The 13,956-nt window shown below is 42.9% G+C and overlaps 1 protein-coding gene across 3 annotated transcripts in view; it reads left to right on the top strand.

Moving 5' to 3' along the window:
- PPT1 (polyprenyltransferase 1) overlaps positions 1-13,666 on the top strand; it is a 212,124-nt gene extending 198,458 nt beyond the window's left edge. For 2 of the 3 annotated variants that reach the window (XR_016247980.1, XM_089378810.1), the window contains one exon: positions 12,848-13,666. Coding sequence is in view for 1 of the 3 variants with exons in the window: in XM_089378810.1 (XP_089234936.1) it covers positions 12,848-12,920 (73 nt within the window). In the remaining 2 variants the exon portion in view is untranslated. The remainder of the gene's footprint in view (positions 1-12,847) is intronic. The other variant, XR_016247981.1, reaches the window with a different exon arrangement.
- Positions 13,667-13,956: the final 290 nt, after the last annotated feature.

The following is a 13,956-nucleotide window of genomic DNA, read 5'->3' as shown; positions in this document are numbered from 1 at the left end:
TCCCTCAAGGAGGATTTGGAGGGGAGATCCATTCATTAGAGGGTATGGTGATGCGACGATGGAGGTGATGATGTCAGTTTGGTGCAGGCTGAAGCATATGGACATAGCTTTAGGCCATCACATCTAGGGATGTGTAGGAGCATCTAGCGTTGAGCAGTGGTTTGCAGATGGGCATGTAGATGCATGGTGGTGTGTTGGATTGCATTGTGGAGTGTCTTACATCACATTGAGTACATGTGGGGAGTGACATGTGCAGTGGCACAAGACAGTACAGGATGGTATAATAGTAGCCAGGGGTATCCTGTGGTGTACAGGGATAGGTTATGGCATACAGTGGCATGCCAAGGAGGGTGGTGATACTTGGTGGTATGTAGTGGCACATGATGCATCACAACGGACTCTTGGAGCGCTGCCTCCAAAGATACTTATGGATAGGGGCATTAGGCATACCATTGGTTGCAGCTCACCTAGGATCGATGAGGACATTGCTGAGCATCTGGGGACACCATGTTTAGTAGAGACAGGTCTTCGAGGGGGTTCTCAATAGATCCGAAGCGGAGAGAGGGTTGTTCATAGGATTACTCTTCAGTATCCTTGCAAACTCTCGATCATACCCTTGGGAACCTACCCAACCATCATCCTCCAGTGTTGCTTACATTCACAGAGCGTTTGGTTGCCGCCCCTCGATGCTCTCCGTTTAGGCAACAAGACATGGGAGGCCCACCCTAGGCAGTTGGATGAGACACTGCGTAACATGGGCAAGGAGGAGACTCTCCAGTTGAGACATTTGGTGGATGCACAAGCTGATGGACAAAAGTTTGGGGATCACATGGTTTATTTCCGAGATGGCATATGTTCCACCCCTGGGCTCACACTTGGAGAGGTGGTTGCGAGGGAGCTGCATGATAAACTTTTGGTGAGACAATTTGAGGCGTTACATGAGCATGAGGGACAATGGATGGTAGAATCCATCTACAGGATGGTGTCTAGACTCCAAGTAGTATCCAGACATATCATCAGGAGTTGGGATAACAGATATCACTATGTGGTTTGGCAGGAATAGGGCAGATTCGCATGCTTGGGACAAAATCTTGATACTTGGGGACCACGTACGGGATACATACAAGGATTAGAGATGAGGGTCAGATGGGCTCTAGTAGGTAGCAGTGTTACACAGCAGCAACTCATGAGGTGTTGAGGTTGTGAGCTCCTAGAATGGTTGGGGGATCTAGGGATTCGAGTGCCGAGCAGATCACTCCACTTCTTGATGGGTAGGGTTATGATGGAGAGTGATCCAATTCTTTCCCAGGCTGACACATGGGGGATCACTGAGAGCTTCATCATATGGAGAGGCAGGTTGCTGCTCAGGATGGAGGCTAGTCGTGGAGTAGTGGACTCAAGCATTGCAGAGTTGCCCTAGCAGGGTGGTCATCGTGCTGATCATGACAGATATAGTGGTCGAGCGTTACCGGAGAGGAGGGTTTGGTACGAGTGTGTTGAACAGTTGGGCATGACCGGGGTGTCACGATGATAGCAGGATAGGTTCCTTCTGTAATAGGCAGGGGATTCTGGCATAGCAGGGCTTAGCAGTTCAACTACCCGTAGAGGTGAGTTGGTTTCTACAAGGGAAGGTCATCCAAATCTCCCATTGGGTTTAAGTGATTCGTTGATGGTATGGGGAACTTCAATGGTGTGCGGGGTGATTAGTAGGAGGAGATCAGGGGAAGCTTTGGGCAAACGAAGGTTCAATCCCACCAGGATTGGATTGCATGTTCAGGAGTCCAATTCCTGAAGTGCACGAGGGGGACTATTTGATAGATCAGTCTAATGAGGGGATGATCGAGATCTTGTACTACCATGATGCTCTACATAGTGGCAGTATGCAGAGGGTGTCTGGTGCCTATGATGAGCTGGACAACGAATGGAGCAAGGGATGCCTCACATTGATCAGGATGGCTTGGGATCCTGACAGGATAGGGCAAAGATCAGGGATGGCTAGATGGTATAGTTTGTTGATTTGGGATAGCATCGAATGTGCTCTAGCCACGAAAATTGGTGGAGAGGCTAAGGCACATGAGATCTCCAATACCCAGAAAGGGTTTGGGCAGATTCTAAAGAGTTTGGGAGATATTAAAATAATTAATATTTTTAATGGAGTCCCTAAGTCTAAACTTAGGGAAATTAAAATATTAATGTGAATTAATATAAAATTGTGTTAGAATGGTCCAAAAGTCATGGATCGAGCCAGATCTAATCTTAGTCGTCGATTAGGGACTTAATCTCAATCATTGATTTGTCAACGAGAAAAGTATAAGAGGAGGCTTGAGGGTCACTTGGAGAACACACCGAGTTGATCAAGATTTCGACTTTCTGGGGCAGGGTTTGCTGAGAAAGTTGAGAGAGTGATCAGAGTTGCAGTTGAGGGGCAGGGAATACAGACACAGATAGGCAGAGATAGTACCAGGAGGATCAGCGCAGTAGTCGAGAGAGAGGGATGCAGAGTCAGTCAAAGGTTCACGCAGAGGTAGCCAGGGGTTGCGCAGTGCCTCAGAGAGCCAGCGTGGGTGATGCAGAGGCTCTAAGGGTTGATGCAGGCCAAGCCAAACTGACATTGGGCAGACACTAGGCCAAAAAAGGCTGATGCAGTCCCTAGAGGCTGATGTTGGGGTTTTCGTGGGGTAGATTGGAACTGAGTAGTTACAGGTGTATTTATCTGGGGTTTCAGCCGAAGCATCTATCTCGAAAGGAGAGGTACTACTGTCGAGATTTCTCTGTTGGGTGAGTCGGTTTGGCACCCAGATTGTATTTTGAAACTGCTTAATAATGAAAACCCTCAAATAGCTGCACCAATTTTCCTACATTGGGTTTTTCTGGGGACATTAGTCCAAAAACAATGGTGTCACTTGTGTGCTTGTTTTGTTTTCCTTCAGTTGATGATCTGTAATGTGTTGAGCATGTACTTGTATTTATTTTCAGTATTTACATGGTAAATAACTTGTTAATTAGTCAGAACAAGTAGGCAGAAATAAATCAAAAAGTACATGAAGGGTTTCTAACAGTTAGACGTAGAAATTCCAACATGGTATCATAGTGTGGTTGCAGATCATAGGAGAATAGTAGAAAACAGTTGTCCCAAGTGACAAAAGTTGTTCCTAGCAGAGTAGCAGCAAGGAAGAGGTGACGCAGTGGCTGCGTCATCAAGTTCGATCCAAGAATAGGCAGCGCAGAGGCTGAGGCAGGCAAAGACAGGGTCACACAGAGCCACGCAGAGGCCAGGAGGGCTGACGCAATTGGCTGAGGAAGCCGATTTGCTGGTGCCACGATTGTGCAAAGCCTAGGAGCTCTAACCTTTAGTTTGTTGGGGTTTAGGAGGCTGTGGGTAAGTTGCAGAGTGGAGTTGGTGGGGTACTGTAGTCAAAACAGTACCTAACAGGGCAAGACCAAGGAGGAGGGAGTTGCTACCAAGGATTTCTAGCAAAGAAATCCAAATCAGTGGTGTAGTTGCACTATCGATTAGAGTGGGGGCTTCTCGACATTGGCAGAACGTTTTCCAGGAGGGAAATCGAGGTTCATAGGGAGTCACACCGAGAAATTCCAGGAGGGAAGTAGAGGAGCAGCAAAATGGAAGTGCACGGAGTAAGAGACCAAGACAGACTGGACGGAGCCTCAAACTTCGTAGTCTGGAAGGCCAGAATCTTATCCGTGCTTGACAGAAATCGTGTCAAGCACTTCACCTTGAAGACAATAGTGGTCCCAGTTGACCCGGCTGATAACAACAGGTACAAGGATGCAATGGCAAGGGCTAAGAGTATCATCCTTGATGAGGTCAAGGACAATATAGTACCACATATTCCCAAGAAGAACACGGCACAAGAGATGTGGGAGGCCCTGACAAAGTTGTATCAGCATACTTCCGTGCAGAGGAAGATGCTCCTAGAAAATCAGCTGCGATCATACCTGATGCAGAAAGGAGAACAGATCGACACCTTCCTCGGTCAATTGAAGGAGATCTGGGATCAGTTGACTTCCATAGGGGCCACGCCGGATACAGAATTGATGGTGAGAACAACCCTGAACACAGTCTCAGAAGACTGGGAGGTGTTTGTCCAAAGCATACTAGGTAGGGCGACCCTTCCAGATTGGGAGGAACTATGGGCGGCTCTTCGCCAAGAAGAGATCAGGAGGCTGACCAAGACAGGAAGCAACAGCAAGGGGATCAGAATCAAAAAGGAGGAGGAGGTGGATGTTGCCCTAACATCCGAGGGAAAGCAGGAAAAGCGGAAGAAGAAGGACCTCTCCAAGGTCAAATGCTTCCACTATGGGGAGTTGGGTCATTATGTGACCCAGTGTCCGAGGAAGAAGAGCAAGAAAGAGGCCTTCGAGACCAAGGCTGCGCCATCAAGGGCAGAGAAGGAAGTGGAGACAATGATGATTGTGCCATGAGTGCTCACACGCCACTTGAGTGGAAGGTGGGAAGACATCAAGCTGTAATCAGACGGACTACATGCGATGAGGTGTAGGATCCTCGAGGTACCCAGCCTCTTGGATTATACCTTGCTACAGGAGCCCCGATGAGGAGTAGCAATTCTGGTGGATGTCAGTAGAGACAGATGCAACTGAAGCAATAGAGGGAGCTACAGTGCAGGATTCCCAGGACAGCATGAGGCAACAGTGTGAGAAGCATGGGAATGTTGCACCAGTGCAGGATGGCATAGAGAGGTGTGCAACGGTGGGAGATGCATGGAGTAGTTGCAGTGGCACAAAGGTCAGAGAGGGAGCACTTGTCAGCGACAGAGGGAGTTTTTGCATCGTGGGTATCTCTAGCCTGACAGAGATGTTAGAGTTGGGAGATTAGTTACTTACTTCTTAGTAACTGAGTTGCAGTGCAGCAGTTCGCAGTGACAGTGCTATGGGCAGCACGATGCAGCAGGATGAGAGGAAGTTGCCGTACGGATACAACAGTGGCAGTGGCAAGGCCATGGGTAGCAGTACAGGATGCAGCAGTGCAGGTGATGGGCAACAGGCCTAGCATCAACATAGGGACCGATGTCGGATGATCAGAGTGATGCTCAGTGAGGAGTATTACTAGAGCACAGTCCTCGCTAAGAGGGAGTGTTGATTTGGGGTAGCATCGAATGTGCTCTAGCCACGAAAATTGGTGGAGAGGCTAAGGCACATGAGATCTCCAATGCCCAGAAAGAGTTTGGGCGGATTCTAAACAATTTGGGAGATATTAAAATAATTAATATTTTTAATGGAGTCCCTAAGTCTAAACGTAGGGAAATTAAAATATTAATGTGAATTAATATAAAACTGTGTTAGAATGGTCCAAAAGTCATGGATCAATCCAGATCTAATCTTAGCCATCGATTAGGGACTTAATCTTCGTCGTTGATTTGTCAACGAGAAAAGTATAAGAGGAGGCTTGAGGGTCACTTGGAGAACACATCGAGTTGATCAAGATTTCAACTTTCTGGGGCAGGGATTGTTGAGGAAGTTGAGAGAGTGATCAGAGTTGCAATTAAGGGGTAGTGAATACAGAAGCAGAGAGGCAGAGATAGTACCGGGAGGATCGACGTAGTAGCCGAGAGAGAGGGACGCAAAGTCAGCCAGAGGTTCCTAAGAGAGCCAGCCAGGAGCTGCGCAGTGCCTAAGAGAGCCAGTGTGGGTGATGCAAAGGTTCTAAGGGCTGACGCAGTGCCTCCAGACGCTAACACAGGCCAAGCCAGAGTGACACTGGGCAGTTGTTGGGCTAGAAAGGGCTGACGCTGGGGTTTTCGTGGGGCAAATTGGAGCTGAGTGGCTGTCGGAGTGTTTATCTGGGGTTTCAGCCAGAGCATCTGTCTCTGAAGAAGAGGTACTACTGCCAAGACTTTTCTCTGTCGGGTGAGCCGTTTTGGCACCCAGATTGTATTCTAAAACTTCTTAATAATTAAAACCCTCAGATAGCTGCACCAGTTTCCCGCATTGGGTTTTTCCAGGAACATTAAACCAAAAACAACGGTGTCACTTGTGTTCTTGTTTTGTTTCCTTCAGTTGATGATCTGTAATCTGTTGAGCATGTACTTGTATTTATTTTCAGTATTTATATGGTAAATAACTTGTTAATTAATTAGAACAAGTAGGCAATTGGGGGAATATTTTGGCCCACAACTTAGGAGAATGGAGAAATCAAAGGAATATTTGATTTTTGGGTAAAGAGAAGGCCCCACTTTAGAAAAAAGGGAAAAATTATGGAGTTGGTGGAATGTGGGGGCCACCCCTCAAGGAATACGCACCCCTTGGAGGAAAAATCGAATTTGTGAAGGGAGGTCGAAATATTGGAGGAGGAACCCACAAGGAAAGGGAAGGCAACAATTATAAATAGAAGGGCGAGGGCAACAATTGACATCTTTTACTAACTTGATATCTGAACTATTGCTTGTTCAAGCTATTTAGCTGGGTCAACAGAGTGTTGTTCAGCACACGAGATTTCTGAGGGGAAATCTCAACTCCTACTTTGATGGACTTCGAGTGCCAACCTAGGGGAGATATTTCCACACTTGTGAGCTGGTTAGGAAGTATTATATAGGTGGAATCGAACTGTTCTAGGAGCAGACTAGATGCAGAAGGGAAATACGCACTTCCTGGGAGAGGGAGCTTTAGATCATTATTGGTTCCGGGCTTTTGGGGACATAATTACCTTGGCTTTTGCTACCCTTTTGGTGGAGTTTACCGGGCTGAAAATCTATCTCCAGTGCACATGCAAAGGCAATCTTACTGGGCTTGCATTGTCCCTTGGGGAGCCACTCAATTGTTGGTGGGTTATTCCGTGGTTTGGGCTAAGATTTTCCTGGAGGTATAAGGGAGAATTTAGGGGATAATTCTCAGCTTTTGGGGAGCTCATTTTGGCAGCAGGGATATAGGTGGTGCGAAACCCAGCTAGAGGAGGAGCTCACATTATTTGGGGTCAATTTCAAAATGTTGGAACTAGGCCCAACCCTTTTTGGTTTTTTTTTTGGGTTTATTGAGGAGAGGCCAAAATTAATTTGGCTAAATTTTCTGAGCACTCTAGCGAGCTCAAACATGTATCTCTTTCTAGCCAGCAGCTGCTAGTAATTTGCTCCAATTTGTTGGTTTTCCGGTGTGGAGGATTGGGACCAATTCCTTTTTAGATCTTGTAGGAAAAATTAAGAGGAAGCTACAGCAGCAATTTCAGGCCAATCCAGGCATTCCAGCAAGGGATTCAAACCATTCTCAGATAGCAGCAGTGGCACAATTTCTGGGCAACACCGAGGCAGTTTGGGGGTTGAAGTTTCTACTCCTTGGGGCATCTTTCTTGTGAAAATTCTATCATTGCAGCAACTAATTTATTTTTCCTACATATTCCACAATAAGTTATCTATGGAATTACTTCAATAAACATTAAAATAAATACTATTGCAGATATCACACCGTAATATAGAAACAAACATATGCACAAGCATTGACACAAATATTTTGGACAATAGTCCCTAGAAAAACCCAATGTGGGAAAACCCGTGCAGCAAGGGAGAATTTTATTATTCAGCAATTCTTCAGTACAACAGGGTGCCAAACTGGCTTACCAATAGAGAGAAATAATTCTCCAGCACTTCTCCCAATCCCAGCGTCAGCCCGGCTGACCTCTGCGTGGCTCTCAAACCCTCTGCATCGGCCCCTACTTGACTGCGTCAGCCCTGGGCCTCTTTGTGTCACCCACGCAAGCCTAGCTAGTGACTGCATAGTCTTCTATTGCCTCTGCGCCTGCTTGAAAAGCCCTGCGTATGCCTCTCTTGCCTCAACGCTAATCTCCAGTGGCTGATCCCGTCTCTCTGCTCTGTACTCGCTGCCTCCTAACTGCTCACCAAACCACTGGTTCAATTTCTCAACTATCCCCGCTCTAGAAATTGAACTGACCGGTCTCCCTCAGTGTGTTCTCCAAGTGACCCTCAAGCCTCCTCTTATACTTTTCTCATTGACAAATCAACGGTCGAGATGAAGTCCCTAATCAACGGCTAAGATAAGATCTGGCTTGGTCCATGACTTTTGGACCATTCTAACACGGTTTTATATTTTTTTTTTCTATGTTAAGACTAAACTAAGCACCCACGGGGAATTGAACCGGTGACCTATCGCAAGGAGTGCCTTAACAGCGCACTCATTCACCGTCAATCCAAAGCCCCGTGGGCCTAACACGGTTTTATATTAATTCACATTAATATTTTATTTTCCCTAAGTTTAGACTTAGGGACTTCATTAAAAATATTAATTATTTTAATATCTCCCAAACTGTTTAGAATCTGCCCAAACCCCTTCTGGGTATTGGAGATCTCATGTGCCTTAGCCTCTCCACCAATTTTCGTGGCTAGAGCACATCCGATGCTACCCCAATACCCCAAATCAACATTTCTCACCTTGGGTTTGCTTCAAATTGCTTATGCAAGCCCAAGTGCACTTGCTCCATGTTATTGTACTCCCATTTATTCCAGATTTTTAATAAAATGGCTCAGCTGTTGTGCTAAAATTTGTATTGGGTGTTTGGGTGCCTTGTGTGTTAAATTTTTGTTCGGTCATTTTCTAGTTCATGCTTCAGTTAGTCACTGCATAATTCCATTAGGAACATTACACCCTTTTATCATGCCACTAAGACAGTTACCACGACATCAAATCAATTTTATGAAGATTCCTATAAATTTGTAGCCTCCCTTTTCACATTGGTACCACAGGTTCATACAAAGGTTTAACTCATTTATAGAATATCCAGCACTTGGTTTATTCTCCTAATTATGCCTTCCAAGTTTATCCATCTTGAAATATAAAACTTTCCAACAAAGACCTGCCTCAGGCTTCAGATTTCATTGAAACTCAAGATCTTAGCTCTTCGATCCTGAAAAGAGCTCATATAGGAACAAAATATCATATCTATGAGAACAATAAGAAATACATACTAGATCAGTAGATTTTCAAATTTCTTTGAGTAGATTCCATAGGTCGGCTCCTTTTTCAACGAGGAAATATTTATATATATATATGGAACAGAAATCTGTCAATATGACATCTCTGGATCAAAAATATCTTAGATTATAGAGCTTGCATGATATCACAGGTAAATGAACTCAAATTTTGTGTCATTCCGAAGTGCTTCTGATAGAGAGTAAGTTCCTCCATGAACCATTGCAGAGCTTGACCTAGGGTACACAGAAAGTTTTGGATTTAACACAGGACTGGCCTTGCTTTAACATTGATCTTGAACAAGCCATTGTAACTTTGGTGATGGCTTCCACAAGAGCAACGTCTTCAACACAAATGTCTTCAATACAATGCCAATAGGTAGTCCAACAATATCCCAACAAGATCAATTTCAAGGGGTTGATCCTTTTACCACAGTAGCCAAGCTCAAATAACACCATTCTTTAGGCTAGGACTTCAAATAGCAGTCACAGATCTTAGATAAGAGATGGATCTGCGAAGATCTCATCCCTTGGCCTAATCACAGGCCTGAAGTAGCCCAGATCAACACATATATACTTTGAATTACAGAATGGAAGGTTCATATTTTCTCTAGGTCACAGCCTGGATTAATAATAAGAACAAACCTTCTCGAACCACAAGAGGCTCGATGTAAACTTCTAGTTGTTGGTCTAGCAGCATACAAGAATCTCAGACAAGGCAAGGCTCTCCAAATGACTCAGGCAGGGGGTAGACTTCAGAGCCTCTAAATTTCGGTCTTCAGATCTACAGGACTCAAACTCCAGACCTCAATAGTAGCCTCAGAGCTTATGCTTAGATCAAGCTTTAGGAGAGATGGAGAACGAAGAGCTTCTTCACTTGATTTTGAGACATTTGCATAAGAGGAGCAACCAAGGTCATAGGGAGCTTGTATAATAATTCTACAGATCTTCACAGAAAATAAGCTTGCATCATGTCACAGATTCGTGCCTCCATAGAGACTAGGTGTCTTTCATATGCGCATAGAGGACTCGGATGATTTGGACTTAAATCACAGGTCTTCGCATAAGAGTGCCACAGATCACGTCTCAGAACTCACATAAACATGCCACAGACCATTTCCTTCCCATAGAGAGTCAATGTTTCAGTTCTGCAAGAGTATAGATGGCTTTGGTGCCACTTAGATATCCTTATTTCGAATGCTACACGATCTGTTTCATACTTGGATGCTATTCGGATGCTCTTTAAACCTTCTTAGCATATGAGCCCTTATGTACAGCGTTTAAGGAAGTCTCAGAAAAATTTCAGCCCTTCACACAAATGCTTTCAAAGAAGCCATAGAGCTCGCATAACCCAGATATATATAACACAGAAGATAGGATGCCTTCAACAAATATCACATATGCGATGCATGAGTCACAAAGTCGGACTTTTGAAACATATATAGGCCACAGAGGAGATCTTCAAGTGATCTTGATAGGTGCCTCAATAGCTTGCATATCCACAGTGTCCTAGGAAATTCAGTTGACACAGAGATCATGTGCCTTAGGAGAGCTTGCATACAACACCACAGAGAGGCTCGCTTGATGCCATGCAATTTCGACATAATAAAATAAGTAACTTCAATCTTCGCCCTCTGAAGGAGCTCGAATAGGCCACACAGAGAAGAATAGAAATTCGGCCTACTTAACCAGAAGAAACTCGTCCTTTCTGAGGTTTCATAGATGCCTTAGAAATTCGATCTACTGGCAAGAAGAAACTCGCCCTTCCTGAACGTTCCTAAAGTTGCAGTGAAGGAGGAATTGGATGATTTTTGTCTCAATCTGCACAACGAACCCAAGCTCTGATAGCATGTTGATTATATAGGGAAAAACTAGAAATTGTTTTTCTTCAACAGATAACTATTTACAATGGTTCAGGTAGCATTTTTCAGATATCATTCATAATCATTAAGAAGTTATACAGAAGAAAATTTGACCATTAAAACCACGAAAGAGCAGTAGAGAAATAACCAAGTAACCATGAGACAAGAGACACATGAATTAGGCCTGAGGCCAGAACAAAACCTACAAGGGGAAAAGCCAAAAATTCTTCCTTATGTGAGAGAGAGAGTTCATAGTTCATCAATACATCAGAAACAACATCAAGAGAAAAGCCAACCAATATCCAAGAACAAGATGAGATCCCAAACTCTTCTCCTGAAATTTCGGCCTTCCATTTCAGACTTCTTCCTTCGCTGGATCAGAGATAAACAAGACCAAGTCAATCTGTGCAAATGAGGAGGAGAGGTCCCCTTTATATTGCCTTTTGAAGGAGGTCTAATGGGTGCCTTTTGGGGCCTAGCTGACTTGAAATAATTGTGAGGCCGACTTTGAAATATTTTGGAGGCAAATCATATATTCAAATTTTCTAATTCTTCACATGATGAAAATATCTACCATGGCTACCATTTTCAACAATTTTGATCATTGTAGTATTGTATTTAGTTCATGTAAAAGGTCCAATAATCCTATGGTTGGAAAAGTTAATCTCCAAATGCAAAGAATTCTTAAAACACTCAAAGGCTGATGGGCAATTATACGACAGTTGACAGAATGGTCAAAAACGTACAGATTTTTTTTAATTGTAGTGGCAGCCAAAATGGTGGTCTAGTAGATAGTGGTGATTGTACATGAACCTAAAAGTTGTAAGAAAAGATCCTTAATATTGCATGAAAATATGTTTTCTTGAAGGAGCAGGTAGGAAACATTACCTCATATGTGCAACAAAATAGTCAGCCAAAAGAGCTGTATTAAGGAGAGTTGAGAGTCGAGACCACTGGAAATCATCTTGCAAAGAAAACAAGGCCTCTATGTGGGTCAAAAATAGCTCTAATGCCAAACATAATGTTTCAACACCTACTTTATCAGTATCACGCTAGTCATAATTCAGTATCCATTAGGGCAGAAGTGTCTACTATACAACCACCAAGTTACAGGCTTTGTCATATTTTATATCAGCTACTACAGGGTGGGAGCTGTGTATAGGACAACATTAGTAACCTTTCTGTTGTAGGACTAATGACCACCTACTAATAAGGCTTCTTGGTCAAAATTCTGTAATGGTCTTGTTATGAGCATTTCTGTCGATATGAAAATTGTTATCCGATGTATTCCATGCCCTTGCTTTTTTGTACTAGCAGCTAAATAAGTGCATGTCTTTTGGCGCGATTTTTTGTCCTTGATGTTGCAATTGTTTCTTTACTTTTATTTAATGTACTTCCAAGTTCCAACCCATCTTAATTTTCATCTCAACCCTACCTAGAAGCTGCTCTTCAATTTATTTTGTTAGAGACGAGTCTCGAGCATTAATAATCTTATCCTTGACATCTGATCTGCTCAGCAACTTAAGCTGATAGGTTTTTTTGGAGGTGAATCAATGAGCATGTGATACTCTTGTAGATCACCTTCAAGACTAAGTGTAAGGATGACTATGCTTTGTTTGAGATGTTATGTTATAGTGAACACTTTGGATATTATATCTAGTTTTTAGTACTAGAATGCTTTCAGAATTGAACAATCAAAAACAGTTAAGTTATGCAAGTAAAAATTAAAAGGCCTAATCTGGATGCTCATTCAGCTCAAAGAGCCTGATCGTAGCAAAACTGTCTGCATCAGAGTTTTCTCCAGAAGTCTTAGTTCTAACTATTAAATAATTTGACAGCTGCTTTAACGCTTTAGGCATCTCATGGTGGTGGGTGCTTAGGCTTTTGTCATTAGCATAACTTTTTTGCATTTCAAGTCAGCTGATGACCCATTCCTACTAGTGGTAACCTTAGTAGTTTCTCCTGAAAATCAAATTGATATTGAGCAAAATGAGCTAACAAGTACCTATTTTGTCTTTGTATTTGGCTGGACAGGTTTGTCTCCAATAAGTGGTTTGGAGCTCTTGTATTCAGTGGAGTTGTATTGGGAAAGTTGACAACTGCGTGAATGCATTGGATAAATTGTTGAAACCATCATCATCCATTTACATAAGAATAGACTTAAAATTGTTTGTGGGTTTTCTCCTGTAATTTTTTATTTTAAGCTAGTCAGGCTCAGGGTTCAAAGATGAATGTGTATAATTCAAGCATAACTTCATGGTTATCTCTCCCATCAATTCATCTTTTATGTATGTTGTGGAATTCATTCTGATGGAACATGTACGATGTGTTTTCAAGGCTTGCAGGTGAAATATTCCATGTTCCCAAATACTCTTTACTGTGCAAGTGATCGAGATAATCCTCAGTTCAACCTGCACTCTACACAAAATCACGAGGCCTGTAATGACGGTTGTGAGATTTATCCATTATTAGTTACGAACTTACTACTGATTGATCAATAATGGACTGGGTTTTTAACAGGTTTGTACAATATCGTGATCCTATGGAGTCATTCTTATCGATAGTCATAACTGCTGAAAGATCACATAGAAGGTTATAACAAACAGGGAGATCTAACAAACAATAATAACATGACACCCATACTTAGGACCCACATATTTTAGTACTTTCATCGTTTTTTCCATGCAATTGTTTCTGTTCCGTAAGGGTTCTGTTTAGTTGGAAGTACAAATATTGGGTTCTTTGTTATTTTGATTGATTCACAAAGGTATCTTTTTTAAAAGTTCTTGGCATTTTGATTGAAACTCTTTCTACACTCACAAAAAAAGAAAATCTCAAGGGGCTGTTTGGAAATGGTGATCCTGAAAATCAGTTAAAGCAATTGAGAACATTCTAGGAACCTATGAATTTACAGCAAGAGAATTATAATGTTTCAAAGGTGGGAGGTAGTTTTTATAGACAAAATTGTGGAGAATGAAGAACGTCTTCTTTCTATGGGCCTACTTATCATAGCAAGTTCATCGAATCATTAGCATTTTAAATGAACATGTTTGTTTGCATGCAAAGGTACTTATTATCAACCATGTGTGGTTTTCATCAGCAGCATAACCAATCTGGATCTCCATTGTTTATGTAACTAGTTC

The sequence above is a fragment of the Pinus tabuliformis genome, chromosome J (assembly GCF_031772625.1).
Source record: "Pinus tabuliformis cultivar Carrire ecotype Pingquan chromosome J, CPIR1, whole genome shotgun sequence".
Taxonomy (NCBI): domain Eukaryota; kingdom Viridiplantae; phylum Streptophyta; class Pinopsida; order Pinales; family Pinaceae; genus Pinus; species Pinus tabuliformis.
The sequence above is the reverse complement of the archived record's forward strand: the minus strand, read 5'-3'. Positions and strand labels throughout refer to the sequence as shown.